The 24,195-nt window shown below is 46.4% G+C and overlaps 1 protein-coding gene across 2 annotated transcripts; it reads right to left on the reverse strand.

The window, feature by feature from the left end:
- Window positions 1-23,310: 23,310 nt before the first annotated feature.
- Window positions 23,311-24,188, reverse strand: LOC101978934 (prohibitin-like). 2 transcript variants are annotated; one of them, XM_005361561.1, is made up of 2 exons: window positions 23,719-24,188; window positions 23,311-23,361 (listed from the first exon to the last, which is right to left on the reverse strand). In XM_005361561.1, the coding sequence occupies exons 1-2, from the start codon at window positions 24,133-24,135 to the stop codon at window positions 23,311-23,313; spliced, it is 468 nt and encodes a 155-aa protein (XP_005361618.1). In that variant the 5' UTR covers window positions 24,136-24,188. The 2 variants fall into 2 exon arrangements, with proteins under 2 accessions (XP_005361618.1, XP_005361617.1); XM_005361560.1 differs by having other exon boundaries at window positions 23,311-24,188.
- Window positions 24,189-24,195: the final 7 nt, after the last annotated feature.

Genomic DNA, 24,195 nt, shown 5'->3' on the forward strand with positions numbered 1-24,195 from the left:
GTGTAATGCTCCAGGGGAATTTGTGGTGCCATAGTCCCAGCTTTTGAGAGGAGAAAGAGCAACACAGGAAGAGAGACCACATCTCTTTCCATTCTAATGCAACATCCAGCCCTCTGGTCCATATAGGTATCCCAGGATTATCCCTAACCCTTGAGGCTTTCACCAAGAGTTCTTGTCCGTGGGTAGATGCTAGCTGAAGTATCTGTGGGGGAACCTCCTATTCCGCATCCTTGGTGATGCTGTGTGAGGGTGTATATGTGTCTGTCTGTCTGTCTGTGTCTTTTTGTTTGAGGTGATGGAAACAAGGTCTCATATAACCCAGACTGCCCTCAAACTCATTATATAGCCAAAAATGGCCTTAAACTCCTGATCCTTCTGCCTCCACTCCCTTCTTATTCCCACAGCCCTTTGGTAGGGAGGCAGACCCGGAAGGAGCAAAGCCGGAGTATAGAGCACAACAGGAATCCATCCCTGCATCTCCAAGCATCTTTCCAAGCATTCGGCCCCCATCATTTCTCTCCTACCTAAGACAGGGGAAGAGAGATCCACCACACAACATCCGGGCTTCATACTGAACCAGGTATAAACCTGCCCCGAGGTCAGAGCTCACTCCAGGAAAGGATCTGCATGAGATTGTAGCCAGTCCTTTCTCAGCCTGAAGTTCACCCAGCTGATGGAGCATTCATTCCGCTGGATCCAGCTGAGGAAATGCTGCTCCTTTTGGGTTAAGCATGCCCAAGAGATCTGGCTCCGGTGAGGAATAGCGTCCTCAAGCTGCAATGGCTCTTGAGATTCCCTGACAAACACAAGAAAGTCATTCTTTAACTTTGCAGAACCTTTAAAACACCGCTCATTCGAACTGTGGAAATAGGGGTAGGGAGATGGGTGCCTTTAGAAACTTGTGGGGAGAGGATGGATCCATGTAAGTGAAAAACCCCAGTTAAAAATGCATTGGGTCGAGCCATACAAAATTCAACCATCTTTGGCCTATGACCATTACGTATGGTTCAACCGAGAACAATCTGTACGACTTTGCACATCCACTTCTTTGGAGCTGCCTGAGAAAAACAAGGAAAGATGCTACTAACACATTCTCTCTGGCATACGGTGACAGCGAGAATTAGAAAACAGCCTAAAAGCCTATCAACAAGACAGCGGCAGAAATAAATCCTGAGGGGCGCCCCCACAACTGGGCAGCCCTATGCTGAGAGCACTGGCTTCTCCCCAACCAAATGCAAGGAAAGGAGGGAGAGAGGGAAGGAAGGAGGGGCCAACTTAAAAGACTGGGACATTAACCAATTACAATGCGAAGTCCTTAGCATCAACCTATTAAATAATTTTTTTTTTTTTTGGTTTTTTGAGACAGGGCTTCTCTGTGGTGTTGGAGCCTGTCCTGGAACTAGCTCTTGTAGACCAGGCTGGTCTCGAATTCACAGAGATCTGCCTGCCTCTGCTTCCCGAGTGCTGGGATTAAAGGTGTGCGCCACCACCGCCCGGCTTAATCTATTAAATAATTTTTCAACTAAGTGAAGACTGACACTAAGGGATTGCTTATTTTTAAGTGTGACAATAGCAATATGTTCATGTTTTTAATAGTCATTAACCTTCAGCATCTGTAAATCTGTTGGTGGGTGGAATGATGTGCCCAAGGCCTACTTTCAAAGGGAGATGGTGTAAGTAGGGTCAGATGTCCCAGACTGGAGGAGACAATGGTTGTTGGAGGTGAGCAGTTAGCACAAAGGGTTCGTTATATTATCCTTGTCTGTTTTTGTATATGCTTTCAACTTTTCCATACTTAAAAGATTACAAACGGGAGCCGGGTGTGGTAGTGCATGCCTGTAATCCCAGGACTCAGAAGGTTGGGACAGGAGGATCAAAGACAGCCTAGGCTACATAGTAAGTTCAAGGTCAGCCTGAGCTACAGTGAGATCCAGGCCGAGAAAAAGAGAAAAAAAAATGTGTTCAAAAGAATCAGCTTCTAAACAGAACTCGGTAGCTCCACGTGTAGTATCAAGGAAGGAACATGTTACACAGAATCAAACATTGCACGACGTTTAGACTATGACAGGAAGGAAGGACAGGAGGAAGGGGGAGGGGAGGAATCAGTGACAGCTCTTAGGAATGCCACAAGCATCCCTAGAGAGCTCACATTGGCGATGCCACAGCAAAAACGTAGTCAGTGGGGCTGGAGTCCTGGGTAAAGGGCAGAAACATGAAGACGTGAGTTCAGATCCAAGGAACCGAGGTAAGAGCCTGTACCTACAGCTCTAGCACTAGAAAGTAGACATAGGAGGCTCAAGCTCACTGGGAGCTCATTGGCTAGAGAGCTTAGCCAATCGGTGAGCTCCAGGTTCAGTAAGTGACCTGTCAGGTGCACACAAAAAGACGGAGAGCGATAGATACCGAATACTAACCTCTGCCCTCCACAGGAATGCACATACACCCCGATTGTTTCAAGCCGTTGCCTCAAACCAATCAGATGACCAATCTCCTCCCCAACCCTTCCTGTGTGTGCACATGAGGCTCTTTGGTGGGAAGCCTCAGTCCATCCTCTGCTGAGCTCCTCTCTCTCCCTTCCAATCTCAGCGAAAATGCCACCCTCTCAAGAAGCCATCCTGTCCAATCTAAGATGTCCCTCTCCTTCCCTCGGGTTATCCCTTCTAGCATGAATCATGTTTTTTAATTACTTATTTCTTTGCTCATTAATCACCATAATGAATTGGAAACTCCATGTAGGGCCGAGAGGGTAATGGCTGGCGGCAGATACGTAGCGGTTTTTTTTAATATTTATTTGTTTGATTGTTTGTTTGTTTGTTTATTACGTATACAATATTCTGTCTGTGTGTATGTCTGCAGGCCAGAAGAGGGCACCAGACCTCATTACAGATGGCTGTGAGCCACCATGTGGTTGCTGGGAATTGAACTCAAAACCTTTGGAAGAGCAGACAATGCTCTTAACTACTGAGCCATTGCTCCAGCCCCGGATACCACTGGTTTTGTCTTTGCTCACAGAAGCCAACAGCGTAGCTGGCACACAGTTGATACTTGATCAATGTCTGAAGGGCAGATTGATAAAAAGGGAAAGCAGAAAGGGAGAGAGAAACTAGAGAAGGAGATAGAAGGGGACATGGGAAGAAAGTGGGGTGGGGAGGACAAAAGGAGGTCGACGCAGGAAGATGTCACAGCGGTTCGCTGCAGCTCTCTGCTTCCCAAGCGCAATGATGTCTCTGGCAGCAAAGAGAACTCCCTTGCACATTTTTCCTCTAGAAATTCTCCTAAGTCAGCTTCTCGGCTTGAGAGCCCCAGCTGTAACCCTTCACTGAGATGGTTATGCTCGGCTTTCTCCTCTTCCCATCTTGCCTTCGTTCATCAGGACAGCAGAGGGTCTTCTGGAAGCTGTTGGGTTGCATAGAAAATAATGTGCGTGTCTGAAATATTCTTCACGTGTCTGAGAGCGGCTAGACCACATTCTAAGCTGACTTCACAGGGTATTTGTAACCCCAAACGGGCTATTTCAAAATGAAACGTGACATTTTAAGCCAAGTGCCATTGATAACCTGGTTCATTAAGTCACCAGCTCAGCTCCACGACTACAGTAGTCCACAAGCTGTGCTCACTCCCAAAGATGATCTTCAGTACCTGCTTGCCCAGCTCACCTGCACTGGCTGTGCCTTTGAGAGGCTGGCCAGGTCCCTGGGGGAGCACCGTCCACCTGCTTACCTCCTCTGTTTCCTCCACCCCCTGTGGGTGTCCAGCTTGGAAGAGCGGAAGGAGGATGCAGCAATGACCATGAAAAGGGAAAAGTGGAAGCGGAAAAGGACAAGATTCTGTACAGATGCTGGGGCTACTTTTCTTTGGGTTACGATAAAACACCTGACCAGAGAAAGAAACAAAACGATTCTTAAGGATTTGCTTTTGGCTCAGGGTTTGAGTATCCAATCCCTTAGGATGAAGAAGGCATGGTGACAGGGATGTGAGACAGCTGGTCACATCTAATCCATAGTCAGGAACCAGAGACTTATGAACACCAGGTACCCACCTGACCTCCCCGCTATTCCCTCATTCTTGTCTGGGGCTCCAGAACATGCCCACATCGAGGTGAGTTTTCCCTCAGGTAACCCTCCCTAGAAATACCGTCATGGACCCACAGAGGTGTGTCTCCTGGGTCGTTCTAAACCCAGTGAACTTGACAGCGAAGATTAACATTTACAAATATTAAAAGCAGTCAAGATTCACAGGAAAGAAGCGAAAGGCCAAGCAAGAGGGCTCTGTGGGTCACCCTGGCACTACACAGACCCTGCACGTAAGCATGGCATGTTCACATGTTTCTAAGACAGGGAGCAGAAGCACAGGGCCCTCTGTCTTCAGCTTTCTCTGCTCTGGACCAACAGCCTCCCCTCCTGTGCTGCTGAGCGATGGGGAAGCAAGCCAAGGAAGCAGCCAGGAGAATAGGTATCAGCCTGCCCGACCAGTTGTGTGACTTTGGGCAACTTCCCCTTTCTCAGCCAGTTTCCTCGACTGTGAACTAGGGATGGAGGCCGGGAGAACAAATCCAAGGATCCCCAAGCGCCTGCCGCAGAGAAGGACCTCTATAAATAAAGCCTCGTTTTCATTCCCTTCTGCCCGCTCTCCCCAATCCCTCGCTCCAGTGTGACTGATGCTTCCCTCCAGGCAGGGTGGCTAGGATGTGGACAAGGACCGTGAGAGGAGAGAGAGACTCAAGAACGATTGTTTGGGAACGATATACAGGACTAATGATGACAAGACCATGATATGTTTGAGGCTACCGCGTCAGCCTGGACTGACTTTCCAACTATCTCCGGCACTCACTCACTATGTGGCCTTGGACAAACCTATCAGCTTCTTAAAGCTGCCATAACAAATTACCATGAACTTGGCAGCTTAGCACACAAATTTATTCTAAAGTTCTAGAGGTAAAAGTGTCCCGAGTTGGTTTGACTGAGGTCAAGGTGTGAGTGAGGCGCAGGCTCTAAGAGAGAATCTGTTTCTCAGTCTTTTCTAGCTTCTGTGGCCCCCTGAACTCCTGGGCCAGCCCCCCCCCCCCGTGTCTTCAATGGACGCCATGCTAGCCTGACTCCAACTTTCCTTCACTCCTCATCAAAGAACTTTTGATTACATCCCTGGGGCCACCTGAATAATTCTGAGTCACCTCGCTACCTCAAGCACCTTAAATAAATCACAACTAAAAAATCCCTTTTGTTGCGTAAGGTCATATATGTCAGTCCTGGGGTAGGATGTGGATATACTTTAAGCTCTAACCAATCCATTTCTCGGAGATGCGTTTTCTTCACCTGTACCGAGGATACAAACCTGGTTAAATGTATGTATCAGTTTGGCAGTGCCATGGCCCCCTAGATACTTAGCCAAGCAGTAGGTCAAAATATCACTGTGAAGATGTAGTAGTTTGAATGTAACTGGCCCCTATAATCTCACAGGGAGAGGCACTATTAGGAGATGCGGCTTTGTTGGAGTGGGTATGACCTGGCTGGAGGAAGTGTGTTACTGTGGGGGCGGGCTTTGAGGTTTACTGTAGTGAGCCGGACAGGATCGCCATTACAAGATGGCACCACATCCTGTCTTGTTGGTTATAAACAACCCCATATTTGGCTATGCCTTTGAGGAGCTGCGTGTCCCCCGCTTCCCGCATGCGCTGTGGATAAGGGTCCCTGGGCCTATCTCGATGCAGTCTGGTGTCAGCTGATGATGGCAGCCAATCACAGGGTGACCCGTGTGCCAATTCCCTTTATAAGCAGCCGCCATTGTGCCCCCGTCTCTCTCTCTAGTGTCTCTCTCTCTCGTGTCCCCCTCTAGCGCCTCTTGTCCCTCTCGTCTCTCTCTCTCTCTTCTGCTCTCTCGTTTTCTGCCCCCTTTCGCTTCATGTTATCTCTCAACCAAGTGCACTCCAGTAAAGCGTGATCTGAGAAGAATCCTCGTGTCATGGTCGCTCTTTCTCGCTGGTCGAGGAGTTTGCCGCAGTTGGTGCTGAAACCCGGGAATGAACCAGGGACCTTTAGATTGAAGCCCGCCTCAGTTTCCTAGCTCCAAATACTGCCCAGGGTGTCAGTTGACATCCTATTATGTACAAGATGTAGGACTCTTGGCTATTCCTCCAGCACCATGTCACCTGCATGCCACCATGCTTCCCATCATGCTCCCTGCCATGATGATAATGGACTGCACCTCTGAAATTGTAAGCAAGCCCCCCCTCCAATTAAATGTTTTCCTTATAAGAGTTGCTGTGCTCAGGGTGTCTCTCCACAGCAATAAAAACCCTAAGAGAGAACGCATTTTTAAATCAATTATCACTTAAATCAATGGACTTTGAAAGATAATGATTATCCCTCAAAATGCAATAAACACCACCTAATCATTTCAAGATATTTTTTGCATGTGTATATGTGTGTAGTGTGCACGCAATGTGTGGATTCCTGTTCAAATGTGTGTGTGTGAACATGTATGCATACGTATATAGAGAGACTAAGCTGACCTCATTGGTGTCTTCCTCGTCGCAATCCACCTTATACAATGGGGCAGAGGCTCTCACCTGTACTCAGAGCTCACTGATTCTGCTAGTCTCGCCAGCCCTCCTGTTCTGTGCTCCCTTCTCTTTACTCCACCCCCACCACAAGCACTAGGATTTCTATTTCCATGGATTCTGGGGTCTGATCTCCCTTCTTCACATTTGTGCAGAAAGTGTTTTTATACACTGAGCCACCTCCTCGGCCCCATCAGTTGAAGATCTTAAGAATAAAGAACCAACATCTCAAGGGGCTAGACAGAGAGAGAGATGACTCAGTGGTTTAGAGCACTGACTGCTCTTCCTGAGGACCTGGATTTGGTTCCCAACACCCACATGGTAGCTCACAGCCATCTGTAACCCCTGTTTCCGAAAATATAATGCCATCTCTGGCCACTTTGGGTACTGCACTCATGTGCACAAAGCCCCACATAATTAAAAATAAAATCTCAGAAAAAAGACATCCCGCAAGAAAGAAGGGCGTCTCTCTGTAGATAATCTTCCAACTCAGTCTGAAGCATCGGGTTCCAGGCTCTTCCTGATGAGTCTCCAGCACAACATGCCAGGCAGATTTCAGACCTCCTAGCATCAATAATCACATCAATCAATTCTTTAAAATAAATAAATAAATGATAAACAAGTAGATTCAATAAAAATAGAGTTGAAGTTTTGTGGCCAGCATTGAGGTGAAAACACACAGACTGTTCAGTATACTTCCTAAAACACTAAAACAAATAAAGGCAATAAATAGCAAATAGAGTGTTGGATATAATTTCATACATGGGTACACTATATTTACATCATTCTCAACCTTTCCTCTCTCTGTCCCAAATTCCCCTGTGTCCCTTCTTCCAAATTCATGACTTCTCAAATTCATGACTTCTTCTATAATTGTATTTACATATATAATTATAATATATATTTATAATTATATTTCTATGTAATATAATTATATATCATATATAACATTATATAGGTATTATATAATATATACGTATAAATATTAGATAGATTGATAGATAGATAGATAGATAGATAGATAGATAGATAGATAGATAGATAGACAGATAGATACTGAGTCCAATTAGTATTGTCTGTATGTGCACGTGTTTAGGGCTCAGCAGGTACTGTACATTTTAACGCACATACAAAGTCTCTGTATGTGAAGTGTCATTATACCTCCGGGGACATAAAGTTAATGTGGAAGGACTGGCAACATCAAGCCCATGTTTACTTGATTCTTAGATCCAAGGAGATATCTCAGAACACTTCTAGGATCTTCTGTGTGCCCTTGGGAGAGGGCTGTGCATCTACAGAGTCACTTCCTCCAGAGAAAAGAGGCCGAGAGAACTCTGGTCCAGCAACAGTCAGTAACCATGAGCTCTTTCAAAGGCTCCACAATTGCAGACATAGTCATGGGGTGGACACAAGGCCACAAACAAAAGTCAGAGATGTCTAGACACAAGCAGACTCTGGAGTCATGCCTCTTGGTCACAAGCATGGAGACAGGATGAACAGTATACCAAGTGGGCCAGCTTCAGAGAAGAAGGCCTCCCACGGCAGCCTTCTTCAGGGTCCCTGACCCAGTGAGTGAAAGAGGAAAACAGGAAAAATAAGAAAAGCACTACACATACATCCCTACCTAAAGATGGTGGGCATCGTGTCTCTAAGGCACATACAGTGTCATACTCTAAACTGTTCCCAGTGGTCCTCATGGGCCGGACTTTACAGAGAGAGCCTGCTGGAAGGTCAGGGGAGGAACACCTATCAGAGCCTGCTCTGTCTAGGTTGACATACTCTCTAGCTGTTTCTACCGAAGCACTGTGGAGGCAAGCCCAGGAGGCTCGCTGTTTATTTGGTGCAGACGCTCAGCTACAGAAAGCCCTTCACGTCTCCCCTTAAGTGGGAGTCACAGAAGCTCCGTTCTTCGAGCCGCCACAGGCAAAGGTGTCTCTGGTTCAGACACTGTGGCAATTTGCATGGTGATTTCCACTGCAGCCCTTTGTCCTCCTGTCATCCCGAAGAAGCCCTACAAAAGTCGAGGAGAAAGTAGCTCATATGTTTACAGCCTGCTTGACACACTGTGATTTTACCCCCTCTCTCCAGACAGAAGGGGCGGGGACACCGGGGCTGGTTTTATTGTGGCGGCACAATTCTTTTGACATCAGCAGAGGACCTGGAAGGCAGATGGGGTAAAGTCATCAGTGGGCTGCGCTACAAGGAAACATCATATTGGAAACCATTTGTGATTAGCTGCAAGGCAACCTTCCACACTGCAATAAAAAGTAATTTCTTCCACTGATACAATGCTCCTCACTTTTCCAAAATACATTTCTATCTGCAGTCTACAGTGAGGTGGGGGGAGCTCCATATTAAAGATTAAAGGGGGGGGGAGTCTTTCTTTAAAAATGCAAAGGATTAGAAAGAAAACCTTTCCAGGGAGTCCATGAGGAAAACCACCCAAAAGATGGGTAGAGGTTCCCTCATGAACCCGAGCCAGTCCGTTCCGTGTCCCAGATCCTTTCTTGGGAAACAGGGACCCCAGTGAGATGACCCATGAGGATGCTCAAGAGGGCACGATGATGCAGATGGTGATAGAGGAAGGCATAGCTATGATGAGAACTCATGTCGGGTGGCAGTGGAGGCTCAGCACAATAGAACTGATAGTCTTAGCTATTTGGGAAGCTGAGGCAGGGGGATTGCTTGATTCCAGAAGTTCAACGCTATCCTAAACATCATGAGACCCTATCACATCATAGCAAACACTTAAAAGTGAACGATCTTGGTGATGATGCCAACGGCCACGGGGACGGTGACAGTGGCAATGGTGGGCATGGTAACGAAGATCCCAGTTATGAAGCTAACAGCTGGTTTGTGTCAAGCGCTTACTATATCCACACAATTAGTGAGTACTATTTACCATAGTCTTAACAATCCTATGAAGCTTCATTTCTTTCCACTTCACAGAAGAGAAAACTGAGTCTCAGAGGAATAAAGAAACTTGTTCAGGGGTTGGGGATTTAGCTCAGTGGTAAAGCACTTGCCTAGCAAGCACAAGGCCCTGGGTTTGATCCTCAGCTCTGGGGGGCAGAGGGGAAGAAAAAGAAACTTGTTCAAAGAAATGTTTTGAGATCAGGGCTGGAGGGCTCAGTGGGTAAGAGCATTTGGTGCACAAAGATGGGGAACTGAGACCGGACCCATATAAAGAGTCAGGTGTGACCACAGGCATACCTACAAACTCAGTGCTTGGGAGGGGAGATAGAGACAGGAAGATCTCTGCCCTTGCTGGTCAAACCAGCCTAGCCAAAAATGGAAAGTTCCAGGCTCATTGAGATACTCAGCCTCAAGGGAATAGGTTAGCGGTAGAGCAGGATTGCCAACATCTTTCTATTTGTGATGTGCACACTCACTCACGCACACACACACACACACACACATGCACATATACTACACACACATACAGCACATAAAAAATAAATAATTTCAAATATAAAAAAGCCACTTTGAGATCAGAATTCACTCTCAGGCTGCTAGCGCCCCTGAGTTTGGTGCTAGGCTTCCATGTGGTCCTAGTTGCCCCTCCGCTCTATGACAGATGAGGCAAAATTTGTTCCATGCCCCTTGTAAAAAGTTTCCACCAGCAGTCTCCTGGGAAAAGAGAAGAAACGTGGAACACCGACAGCATGTGGCACTTACAACATCAAAGAGACTGAGAGCCCCGTTCTGTGAGGCCTGAGCCACCAGGTGCACGCTGAAGGCTTGCACAGATGTGTCGGCGCTGGGAGGGTAGGTCTGTGGGCAACACCCTCCCCACACCCCGGCACAGAGAGGCGGGAGAAACCTGCCATCGTTGCTTTGTCCGTGCAGGGAAAGAGTGAGTCAAAGGGGAGCACTAGGGATTAATCCAAGGTGCGTGCCGCCCTTGACAGCATCAACCAACCTGTCACAAATACCTGCGGATAGAGAAGTCTAGCTTTCCGTTAATGGCAGAGTACTTTGTTTTACTTGCAAATGCCTCAAAATAACAATGATAATAATAACCTTCTCAAGGTGGGTGGCAAAGTACGTTTACATCCTATGGGAAACTGTCACAAAAGATGATCACAGCCTCAGTGAGCAGGTCCCCTGTGAGAGCCAAAAGAAAATACCGAAGCTGCAAAGTCCATCTCTGAATCACTGTTCCTCAGAGGTCTGTGCCTCTCTGTGATCTACAAAGATCAAAGGGAAAACCTCCTTCACATAAACTCCAATGACAGCAGTAGCAGGGAGTTGACACAAACCTGTGGTAGAGTCAGCACATAGTCCTGGTCACTCCTGTCACAGCTGTGGCTGCTGGCCTCTCTCCTCTGATGCAAGGGATGACCTGCTTCGTTGCTCTAATTTGCCCCCACAGTAACTAGCGCAGGATTGGCATAAAATACTCTATCGAGGAAAAAGGAATCCTATACCAGCACACGTTAGAAGCCCCCAAACACATTTGTGACCACGTCTCCCAACCCGGTAAGATGAGAATCTGAAATTTCCCTTAGTAACAATTTCATGCCTAGGAGAAACCAATCATTAAAATCGTTACAATCACACCAATGGCATCCGCCATCATTCAAATGTGTAAAATTATTCTTGGGCTGGGACATACTTCAGTCAGTAGCATTAGACCCCCGGAACCCTCATTTAAAAAATGCTGAATGTGGTCGTGTGTGGTAATCATGCCAGCTGAAATAGGCAGATCCGTGGAGTTAGCTGGCCAGGCAGCCCAGCTTCCGTGCTGAGTTCCAGTCTAATGAGAGACTCTGTTTTTGAAAAGTTGGACAGGTTCTTAGCAGTGTCTTATACACTCCTGTGCACACACATTCATGTCTACCCAAAAACAGATGCACAGAGACAGAAACAAGGAGAGGGGCTCTCCAACAATACCCCTTTAGAGAAGCCGCAGTATGAGCAACACAGGGACACTGGATAAGAACATGACAGAAATGGAAATCAGCCTCTGGTCTGGAATGCTTTTTACAGAACACCCCTCTGTGCTGCTTGTCAGTCTTATAGATTGGCATGGGTACACCGTCATTACTCATGGAAGATCTCAGAGTCGTGTGTGTGTGTGTGTGTGTGTGTGTGTGTGTGTGTGTGTGTGTGTGTCTGTGTGTGTCTGTGGTCTGTGTGTGTGTTGGTTTTTTGAGACAGTTTCTCTGTGTAGCCCTGGCTGTCCTGGAACTCTCTCTATAGACCAGGCTGGCTTTGAACCCACAGAGATCTCTGCCTGCCTCTACCTCCCCTCCCAAGTGCTGGAATTAAAGGTGTGTACTACCATCACCTGGCTTCAAAGGCCCAGTTTTAAAGCTCCAGTTCTGCTCTTCCACAAGTCAGCCACTCTGGCATAGTTCTCTGAACACCCACTCCACCAAATGCTAACAGACACTGACAGATGCTCACCATGAGCCGTTAGCCTTCCTACCAGCCCTTTGTGTAGAACCACAGAGGAGCTAGAATCCACAAATGGTCCTTCTTACCCCACAACCTCTCCAGCATAAGCTGTCATCAGTGTTTTTGAGCTTGGCCATTCTGACAGATGGAAGATGGAATCTCAGAGTTGTTTTGATTTGCATTTCTCTGATGGTTAAAGATTTCGAGCATTTCCTTAAGTGTCTTTCAGCCCTTTGAGATTCCTCTGTTGAGAGTTCTCTGTTTAGGTCTGTAGCCCATTTTTTTATTGGATTATCTGTTCTTTGGATGTCAAGTTTCTTGAGTTCTTTATATGTTTTGGAGGTCAGTCCTCTCTCCAATGTGGGGTTGGTGAAGATCTTTTCCCATTCTGTAAGTTGCCGTTTTTGTCTTGTTGACAGTGTCTTTTGCTTTACAGAAGCTTCTCAGTTTCACAAGGGTCCATTTATTAATTGTTGCTTTCAGTCTGTGCTACTGGGGGTGTATTTAGAAAGTGGTCAAGTATACTTCCTACTTTCTCTTCTATGAGGTTGAGTGTGGTTGGTTTTATGTTGAAGTCCTTGATCCATAACGACATCTTGAAATGTACAGGCAAATGGATGGATGTAGTAGAAAAACCATATGGAGTGAGTAACCCAGACCCAGAAAGAAAAATATAATATGTACTTTTAGACATAAAGCAAAGAAAAAACAGCCTACAGTCCACAACCCCAGAGAACCTAGATGACAAAGAGGACCCTAAGAGAGACATACATGGATCTACATAGGAAGGAGAAAAAGGCAAGATCTCCTGAGTAAATAGGGAGCGTGGAGATCACAGTAAAAGGGTAAAAGAGGGGAGGGGAGGGGAGGAGGGAGTGAACAAAATTGAATAGCACAATAAAAACAATTAAAAAATAAGCCTCGGTTCTTGCAAATGCATGAGAATGGCAAGAGACTAAAGGAGGGAGCCTGTGTTCATTCTCTGTTGCTGCCATAGCAACTAACTCCAAACCTGATGACTTCAAGCAACACTCACATTCCCACACAGATCTGTAAGTCAGAAGAACATGGGGCTCAAGAGATTCTCTGCTTCGGGTCTCACAAGGCCAGAAACAATCACTAGCTGACCTCGGTTGTCATACTAGCTCGAGGATCGCTTGAAAACAGAAACAGGTTTCATGACATTGTAGAACTGAGCCCTCTGCTTTCCCAGTGGACTGCTGGCTGGTCCTCATGGGCTCCTCCAGGCTACCCACATTCATTGGCTGACAGACCCTCCCTCTTCACAGCCAGAGAGGGTTCGCTGAATCCTCTCATGCTTTGAACCTCTTCAGCATTCCATCTGGTTTAGTCTTTGTCTTAATTAGGCTTTCTATTGCTGTGATGAAGCACCATGACCAAAAGCAACTTAGGGAGGAAAGGGTTTATTTATTCAGCTTCTACTTCACAGCACTGTTCATCACTGAAGGAAGTCAGAACAGGAACTCAAGCAGGGGAGGAACCTGGGAGCAGAATCTGATGAAGGACAGTTGCTTACTGGCTTGCTTTTTATGGCTTGCTCAGTCAGCTTTCTTATAGAACCGAGAACCAGCAGCCCAGGGATGGTACCACCCATAATGGGCTGTGCCCTCCCCCATCCATCACTAATTAAGAAAATCCTACAGGCAACACATGTGCGCCAGAGCACGCACATACATGCAATCTACATACATATGCACAAGTGTGTGTGTGCATGCACACATAAACACACCCACAAGCACACACATTTACTCGCATCTTTATGTGGAGACCAGAGGCCTAATGCATTCCTTGGGTACCATCCATCTTGTTTTCTGAGTCAGGGTCTCTCACTGGCCTATAACTCACCAAGTAGACTAGACTAGATGACCAATGAGCTCCAGGGATTCACTTGTCTCCATGTCCCCAAGTTGGGATTATGAACATTGGCCACCATGCCCAGCTTTTTTATATGCATTCTAGAGATTAAACTCAGGTCTTCATACTTAGACAACAAGCATGTTGTTGACTGAACGGCCGACCCAGCCCCACATTTTTAAACTAGAACATGACTCATCTTCTAAAAATTATGCAATTTGTGTTGATTTTCCTGACTGGACTATAACCAATGTAGGTACCATAGAACAAAAAAGCCTACTGGACCTTAGAAAACACTAGATCAAGCAAACGCAGCCCTTTCCCTTTCTACAGGACATCTCAGGGTATTGCATTACATGAACAGGAGTTAAGAACATCCCAGAAAGAAACCTAGCACACAGCGTCACTGTTTCCCCAGAGATTCTCAGGGGAGCTTTGTTTTGCAGAGGATCATGCCTGGTGTGGAATTCCAGCTCATGGAGTGCAGGGAAGCTGACATCACTGGTAGGGGTTGAAGAAACACCAGCTTAGCTGAAATCCTCCTCTCAAATGATCATGCTAGCTCTAATCAGCCCTAAACATCTGATTAACAAAAATTGGAGCTATGTTTGTGGAACGCAGAAGAGCATTTGAGAGTTGATTCTGACAGCTGGGAAAGTTAAGGCCCTTAGGGTAAATGTCTTTTCAAAATCAGCTTCCTACAGCAGCCTCCTTCCTTCTAGGTATCCAAGGTCAAAAGCTTGCCATCCCCAAGAGTCATTAACAAAGGGGCTTGCCAAAAGATTAGGGTGGCCCTCCAGTCCCCGCTCTAATTGTACATGTGTGTGTAACAGACTCCTGTCACTTTATGTGTGTCAGTTGCACATACGTGCATGTTGACACAGGTGTGTGTGCACGTGTGTGCAAATACATTTGGAGGAAGGCCAAAAAGCAGCATGTGTGTCTTCCTCTACCACTTCCTCCTTATTTTTTAAGACACTGTCTCTCACTAAACCTGGAACTCACTGATTAGGATAGAGTGGCAGGCCAGAGACCCTCTGTCTCTGCATGATACAGGCATGCAGGGTCACGTGGGTGCTAGGGTTCTGAACTCAGGTCCTCATGGGTGCACAGCAAGTGCTTCACTGGCTGACCCATCCCCCCAGACCCTAACACAATGTTAACTCCTGCTGCTTGGTGCCCTCTCCATTGTCGTCCATTGTCGTCCGCTCCTCCTGCTCCATCGACCCCCCCCCCATGTCATTGCTTGTCTCCCCTCCAGTCACCCAAGAAAAGCAGATGGGCATGACATCAAGGGTAACCTCAAAGGAAAAGCAGAACAAAAGAGTGTCCCCAAAACCCAGGACACAATAAGGGTTAAGGAATGCACTCCCCTCTTGATGAATTCTCATACAGTCATTAGAAATGATAATTATGATGACTTTGCAACAGCATGGAAAATGCTTATGATATAATTAATTCTAAGTGGAAAATGCAGAACACAAAATGATAGCTATACTATGATTACAGCTCCTTAAATTACATGTTCACAAAGATAAGAACTGGAAGGGAACGTGGAAAAAAGAGTTTACTTTGCCAGGAATGCCTGGTGACATGGATGGATTTCTCACTTTATGTTAGGCTGGCGGTTCTGTGATGCTGAGCAATTCTTCAAAGCTAAAATTTAAAAAAAAAAAATCAGTTGGAACATGAGTAGGCAGACAGGCATCCAGTTCACCTGCAGGTGAGAAAATGACGTCTATCTAAAGGGATAGAAATGGGCAACGTGATATTTCTCCAGAGGCAACTTAATCTTTGCCACTTAAAAACAGAATATCATGTCAGAGTTACCCACTGGGCCTTCACATGAGAGACAAGCTTTATCAGACAGGGCACTAATGATTTGGGGCTCTTGGTCCGCTCAGGGTACACTAACAAAAATACCACAAATGAGGCAACCTATAAATAACAGAATTCCTTGCCGTTCTGACAGACAGATTCTTATTAAGGCTCACTTTTTGGTTCATAGAGGATGATTTCTTGGTATGTCCTTAGATGGTAGGAGAGACAAGGGAACTCTCCAGGTCTCTTATATAGGACGCTAAACCTATATAAAATTATGAGTATAGCATGAATTCTAATTGGTCTTAATAATAAAAACCCAGAGTCAGATATAGGGGTTAAGGCTGAAAGATCAGAGAAGCAGAGCAGCCAGCCACTAGTTCTTACCTCTACCTTGGACCAAAAGGGCGACCCTGTCTCTACGAATGCTCAGACTGAATTCTCTGAGTTCCTGTCTCCTCCCACCTCATATTCCTCTTTCTGCCCAGCCATATCACTCCTGTCTTTACCTCCCTAGTTCTGGGATCAAAGGTGTGAGCTCTGTTTCTCTTTTACCCTGATTCAACCTTGTGCAGCCCAGGGTGGCCTTGAATTCACAGAGATCTGTCTGCCTCTGTCTCCTGAGTCCTGGAATTTAAGGTGTGTGCCACCACTGCCTGGCCTCTACGGCTAACTAAGATGGCTTACTCCACACTCTGATCTTCAGGCAAGCTTTATTTGTTAAAACACAAACAAAATATCACCACATATGAGGCTCCACCCTCGATCTTATCAGCTCCCCCAAGACTCTGCCTTTTAGTACAACAATCTTGAAGGTTAGCTTTGAACACACACCCGTAGAGGGTCACATTCAGGACACCAAAGGCTCTACTCTGAAAGGTGGGCCTTAAGGGTCATTGCAACAGGAAAACAAGATGATAAACCAGGGTTCTTCTGAGCATGGATGGATAAGAACTGAGTCCTTCCCAAGAAGGACTAGCATGATGGAAACTAAATGGAATCCATTTGCCCAGAATCACATCCCAGAGGGCTGAGTGACAGAGAAAGCTGGTTGATTGACAGGCTGAGCAGGGAATCTTGAGATCTCATGAGATGACCACCCAGCTTCTCTTGGAAGGATACTTTAATGTAGTCTCCTCTCACAGTACCCATCTCTAGAGGCCCAGTACAGCGCGCATAGGCCAAGTTCTCTGTCTGAGCCTCAGCCAGGGATTGGTCATCCCAAAGGGACCCCAAGAACTAAGCAAATGATCGTGAGATCCAGGGGTCACATTGAACACTTGAAGCCAGATGAAGAGGAGCCTGGAGTAGATAAGGGTAAAGAACAATGTCTGTTGGGGTATTTCATGGAGGGGACGTTGTAGGATACCAGTTGAAGATGTGTTACATTCCTTTATGCTGTGGAACATTTGTTTAATGATGCTAAGATGCATTGTGTTCTTTTATGTTGCATTTATTTAACTCTGTGAAGCTGTGTTACTTTTACTGCCTAAAACACCTGATTGGTCTAATAAAGAGCTGAACAGCCAATAACTAAGCAGGAGCAGGATAGGTGGAGCTGCCAGGCAGAGAGAATAAACAGGAGAAAAAGAGGAACAAGAGAGGAGCAAGAAAAGGAGAGAAGGATGCTAGGAGCCAGCTACCCAGTCAAATAGCCGAACACAGAATAAGAAGGAAAGAAAAGAAATAAAACAGAAATAAAAAAAAACAGTAAAAGCACAAAGGCAAAAGGTAGATGAGTTAATTTAAGTAAGAAAAGATGGCTAGAAACAAGCTATGCTAATGCCAGGCATTCATAAGTAAGAAAAAGTCTCTGTGTATTTATTTGGGAGCTGGGTGAGGGGCCCCCAAAAGTAAAAAACAACTATCCACAAGGGGAGACATGGTGAGCATGTGTAGTGAGTAGGGCTCCCCAATCAAACTTTATGGGGGAACTTGGCTGCCCTCACCCTGGAGAGAGAAAATGGGGTTCTCATAAAGATCCACTGCAGAGGACCTAGAAAAAGGGAGAGCCAACCAGTATTCCTTTTCCCTTGGCCAGGGGCCCTAGTGAGATACTACCTGACAGTTAGAAGAGAAAAAACTGGCAGATAGTTGATTGCATGCCCCCATCACAGCCCACAGGATCTTGGGATTTTTGCTAGCTGATCACTCCAACTTGTAATTGGAGGACACTTGTGTGTACCCCTTCTTCACAGTGTCCACTTCTGGAAGTCAAGCAATGGCGTGAGAGGGTAACATGTACGGCCTGAGCCCCAGATTTAGGATCAGTCAGCCCAGAGAGATCCTGTAGACTAACCAGACCAATGAGAGAAGCAGAGAGGTTGGAGGAGCCCAACCTCTGGGCATCTGGCCATTCCCCTGGGTAACATGCTTCTGTGTCCACCCACCGCCTACAACACAGGTATCATTTGGATGCTAAACCTCATCTACAGCAAGCATCCATACTCTCTCTCCCCAGGACAAGGGAAGTTCTTCCATGAAGTGTGATTGGGGATCCCTGCTCAGTTAGGGGTGTAGCACACCTGTCAGGTGTACCCACACCTGGACTCCCTAAAATATCTAAGTTTCAGAAAGGTAAATCACCAAAGCAGCGCGTGCGGATCATGTAGCAGTCTCCCAAAGGGTTCCACCTCCTAGTCTACACAAGCTATGCCTAGGCCAAGCGCATAGAAAAGGGGTCTTGGCAGATGTGGAGACATGGAAGTGAGGAGGTGACAGGGAGATCCGCAGCATCTTTAAGGGTAAGGCAGAAGGGTCACGGTAGACGGTATAACAACCAAAACATAAGTCAGAGAGATGTGAAGCCATGAGCCAAGGACTGCAGGCAACCTCCAGTGGCCAGAAAAGGCAAGGGAATGCACTTTCCACTAAAGCCTCAGAAAGGACACGACCTGGCTGCCATATTGATTTAAGCCCAACAGAGCTGATCTGGAACATCCATCCTGCTGTAAGATCACAAGAGTTGGCTGGGTTAAGGTTCTGTGTGGTTGTCTACGGCAACTGTTGGAAACCCAAAGTCTCTGAAGTTCACAGTGTAGTCCTTACATGGGCGGGGGCAGGGGGAGGCTGAGGTAGGAGGATCAGCTAGTTCCAAGCACTCCCCCAATAAATAGCAAGGCCCTGTATCAGACACAAGAAGAAAGAAAGACTCAGGAAAGCAGCAAAGGAGAGATTTTTCAAACTCTAGCTGGTCCAAGGCAAGGACACATGATGGTGGTATACACATGGAAATGTATGCACAGGAGCCTGGACTTCTAACAGGAGAAAGACTTCGGGAATGCGCACAGCTTTTGGGGCACTTGTTCTCACTGAATGTGATTTAGGACACGAGGAGTACTTGCCATCCACACTTGCCATCCACCAAATCTTTATGTACCTGATGGAGTCTTCCTCCTTCAATTCTGAGAAGAGCTGTGTAAAGAGGCAGAATTGCCACCTCCGTCTCAGAGACATAGAAGACAAGGCTCGGGTAAGGTTGGGATTCCAGCCTGTACAGGCTAGGGCAGAGCCCGAGTGAATCATCGCTCCATTCAGCAGCATCAGGAAAAACAAAGAGCACTAGGAAAAACAAAGCGCACTGACCCTACCGTCCACCCCACGCCACGAGCAGGAAGCTCCTGAGGGTGGTGCAAAGAATACGTTTCTATAAGAAAACCCACCCCACGGATCAACCATATAGGGTGCACAGAAAGGGCTCACCTTGCACAACTGTGACAAAAAGCTCCATACAACCCACTCTAACCCTGACGGCCCACATGCTCACGACGATGAGGAATGAGCAGGACAAATTACACTTGGGTGAGGCTGTGGAACCGTAGGTAGCACTGTAAAGTGATGATACAGACAATATGGAGCTATATGGATTGACATGAAGAGATGCTCCAAATACATCGCCAGGTCTAACAAGCAGGCACTGGGCAGTGTGCGAGGGAAGGAGAGGAAGGGAGAGAAGGAGCTGGCGATGCATTATTTTTATTTTTAAATTTATTTATTTATTTATTAAGGATTTCTGCCTCCTCCCCGCCACCGCCTCCCATTTCCCTCCCCCTTCCCCATCAAGTCCCTCTCCCTCATCAGCTCAAAGAGCAATCAGGGTTCCCTGACCTGTGGGAAGTCCAAGGAACGCCCACCTCCATCCAGGTTTAGTAAGGTGAGCATCCAAACTGCCTAGGCTCCCCCAAAGCCAGCACGAGCAGTAAGGATCAAAACCCATTGCCATTGTTCTTGAGTTCTCAGTAGTCCTCATTGTCTGCTATGTTCAGCGAGTCCGGTTTTATCCCATGCTTTTTCAGACCCAGGCCAGCTGGCCTTGGTGAATTCCCGATAGAACATCCCCATTGTCTCCGTGTGTGGGTGCACCCCTCCCAGTCCTGAGTTCCTTGCTCGTGCTCTCTCTCCTTCTGCTCCTGATTTGGACCTTGAGATTTATGTCCGGTGCTCCAATGTGGGTCTCTGTCTCTGTCTCCTTTCATCGCCTGATGAAGGTTAATATTCAGGAGGATGCCTATGTGTTTGTCTTTGGATTCACCTTCTTATTTAGCTTCTCTAGGATCACGAATTATAAGCTCAATGTCCTTTATTTATAGCTAGAAACCAAATATGAGTGAGTACATCCCATGTTCCCATAGCAGCATTGTTTGTAATAGCCAGAACCTGGAAACAACCTAGATGCCCTTCAATGGAAGAATGGATGAAGAAAGTATGGAATATATACATATTAGAGTATTACTCAGCAGTAAAAAACAAGGACTTCTTGAATTTTGCATACAAATGGATGGAAATAGAAAACACTATCCTGAGTGAGGTAAGCCAGACCCAAAAAAAGGAACATGGTGATGCATTTTTTAACTGTTAACAATGGTGCTGCCCAAGAATAAAAACACAGCTGATCTAGGTTTGGCTAGATTTTTTTTCCTGTTTGTTTTTCTTTTTACTAAGTGTTCTATAAGAGAGAGAGAGAGAGAGAGAGAGAGAGAGAGAGAGAGAGAGAGAGAGAGAGAGGTTGCTGCTGCTGGAGAGATGACTCACTCAGTCAGTAAAGTACTTACAATAGAATAAGGACCTGACTTCAGAGTCCTTGAATGTATACAAAAAGCTGGGCATAGCAGAGTTTGCCTATGACCCCCATGAAGAGGCTGCAAGGGCAGAGGTAGGAGTGGTTCTGGGGATCCCTCACCAGTCAACACAATCAGTGAGCAAAGTATAATTAAAAGCAGAAAACACCCAATGTCTGGCCTCTACTTGCACAAGTGCCTAGACAACATATGCACAGAGACATGTAAATGTAAACACACACACACATAAAATAAAAAAAATAAAATAAAATAGAAATTGCTGGGAAATGTTCAAAGGTGGGGAGACTTGCTTGGTCATCTCAAGCAAGAATGAGTCAATGATATCCTATGAAGAAGATATGATCCAGTGTATCACGTACTAATGGCTTTGCCTGTGTTGAATCCTTGCCACCACTCACACAGGTAAGATTTCCAGTCCCTATTTTTCTCAGATTTAAAAAAATTCAAGCTCATGGACCAGTGAGATGGCTCAACAGGCAAAAGCACCTACCCGAAGCCTGAAGACCTGAGGTCAATCCAAGACCCAAACAGCAGAAGGCAAACTGATGTCTATGAGCTGTTCTCTGACCTCTGCCTGAGTGTTTTCAATACATGTGCATGCGTGCGTACACACACACACACACACACACACACACACACCACATACATGATAAAGAAATTAAAATAAGAGAAATAGTTTTACTGAAGCTGAGATAATAGACTAAGTGGCTTGCTCTGGCCAGGTACATGGGCTTGCCCCTAGAATCCTAGCCCTCTGGAGGCTGATGCAGCTGGGCTGCTGTGATGTCATTGGTAAGGCAAGCCTAAGCCATATAGTGGATTCCAGACCAGCATTGGGTTACAGACTGAAACTATGTCATCATCATCATCATCATCATCATCATCATCATCATCACCTTCACAGTTCCAATGCCAACCCAACTAAAGGCCCATAGTAGGCTTTTAATGTAGATCTATCAAGCTCCAATCACTGCTCTTTCTGCCACAAGGCTGTCATGTTTTAGGAGCATGTTGGTCCCAGCCAAGCAGGGATGCAGAAGGAATGAGAGTGTACCAGAAGATGTTGGAAGCAGAAAAAAGGAGCATCCCGAGGCTCCCCAGTACCCTGAATCAGGGTTTCTCCACCTCAACTCTACTGATGTTTTATGGACCCTCACTCGGCTCCAAGAGATGGGAGAGAGGTCTATGTACTGCGGATGGCCACCAGCATCCCTGGCCTTTACCCATTAGGTGCTGTAGCAGCTACTAATAATGTAAGACAACCATAACAGTCTCTAGACATTACCAAAGGTCACCTACAGGGCCAATTCACCACTGGCTGAGGAGCAGCCTGGCACAGCAGCGACCCCACAGTGTGGTTTAATATTTGCTGCGCGTGTCTACACTTCCACCAACCAAATAGCTCACTCCCCAGTGTTGGGTCTGTCCTCCTAATCCTTTAGTCCTTATTATTCTGAGCTGTAACAGCTCCTGCAGGCATTGTTAAAGACAAATGCCCTAATTGGTGAGCCCCAAGTGATAGTTGTTAACTATTGCCTGGATCCCCAGGGAGGACAAAAAACCTGAGTTTCTCAGCCCTAAGAATGGCCCAGAATGGGCCTTTTGCCACTCCTTCCGTGGGGGTTCATCCACGCCTCTGCATACCCTGAATTAAAGTAAGGGAAGCTGGCTTTTTCTTGTAAACAGCAAGCTGTGCAGTCATTACAAGCTTGCTTGGAGATAATCAGGGCTGACACTCGCTGTACGAGCAGGGTTTATTGGAGACCACCCACAAAGTTGACTCAATGCAAAATGACGCTACTAAGTAATCTAATCCCAAAATGTAGATTCCATTCCAACAAATTGCACACAAGTGGTCTCCTGCTGGTTTAACTGTTGCCTGGAAAGGCGAACCCAGTGCAGTCATGGGGAGTGTGTTAGCACAAAGCACATGGACCATAAACAATGAAAAATGCAGTACCTGGTCCATCAACATGGAACTCCACAAAGAGAAATTCTTCATTTATATTCAGCATTTTATACCAAATAAAATTATGATGAAGAGAGGGCAGTGAGCACATCACCTTTGTCCTGACTCATTTTCCCTTTGAGCCAAAGAACAAAAATAGGGACAAAATATATAAAAATTATGGCCACTGAGATTATTGCAGGGTCTTATGATTTTATATTTACCAAAATTGGAGGGAACCAGCACCATGACTTTATTCCCCACTCAGCAAGTATGAGTCTTCAGCTCTGAAACACATAGTGCCCATCCTCTAATGGGAAGGGCATTTATTTGTCCTGCAAAATAATCAGAATTAGTTCTACTGTAAGTAAAGAATTCATGTTTTAGAAGCCAGGGTTTGGGGCAAGTCAACAATTTGACAAGGCTGCCTTAAAAGTCAATATCACTTTAGGGTACATTTTTTTTTCATTTGGTAATTACAGATATGAAGTAATTCTGCTTTTATTTCCTTCACGTTAAGCCAATCATGGAATTTCACAGTGATTTCTGGGGTAGGACAGAAGGAAAGTGTGTTCAGAATGATGGAGGCCACCGCCTGGTTGGCCTGAGAAGGTGCAAGCAGGGGGGCCTCACTGGGGAAGCTGGAGGAGCACCGACTGCCCTCCTGGCAGGTAGGTGATGTTCCGAGAGCGAGAGAGAGAGAGCTGGTAAGCAATGTCCTCAGCTGCTTCCAGCTTCCGCAGCTCAATCAGGCCATCGCCTGCCGTGGCCAGGGAGTTGGCGATCAGCTCGGCTGCCTTGGAGTTGCCCTCAGCAGAGATGATGGCTGCCTTCTTCTGCTGTTCAGCCTTTTCCACCACAAATCTGGCCCTCTCCGCTTCCTGCTGAGCCACCTGTTTGGCTTCCACTGCTTCTGTGAACTCCTTCCCGAAGGTCAGATGTGTCAAGGACACATCATCCAGAATGAGCCCAAATGTTGCTGCTCTCTCTGTGAGGTCATTGCTAACCTGCCGGGAGACCAGCTCTCTCTGGGTGATCAATTCTCCAGCATCAAAGCGAGCCACCACCAACTTGAGGATCTCTGTAGTGATGGAAGGCAGCACCCGCTCATCATAGTCCTCGCCAATGCTGGTGTAGATACGAAGGAGATGGCTGGCCACTGGCCGGAAGAGGATACGTAGTGTGATGTTGATGTTCTGCAAATCTTTGCTACCAGTGATGACTGGTACATTCCATGGGTGCAAGCGACAGTCAAAGATAATTGGTTTCTGTACCCAAGGGATGAGAAAGTGAGTCCCTTCCCCTACCACGACGTCCTGTACTCCACTGAATCGGTCAAAGATGACAGCTCTGTGTCCAGCATCCACATTATACAAGGCGGAGTTCACCACGCCTCCTGCCACTGCTAAAGCCAGGCCAAACTTTCCGATGGACTCAAACACTTTGGCAGCCATGATTCCTTCTGTTGCACCCACTCACACCTGCCTCCACTCTGACCTCCACATGAATTCCCG

This window comes from Microtus ochrogaster, linkage group LG4 (genome assembly GCF_000317375.1).
Source record: "Microtus ochrogaster isolate Prairie Vole_2 linkage group LG4, MicOch1.0, whole genome shotgun sequence".
Classification (NCBI taxonomy): Eukaryota; Metazoa; Chordata; class Mammalia; order Rodentia; family Cricetidae; genus Microtus; species Microtus ochrogaster.

Excerpts from the sequence above, each read along its gene's own strand:
- LOC101978934 (XM_005361560.1), bottom strand. The coding sequence starts at position 24,135 with ATGGCTGCCAAAGTGTTTGAGTCCATCGGAAAGTTTGGCCTGGCTTTA.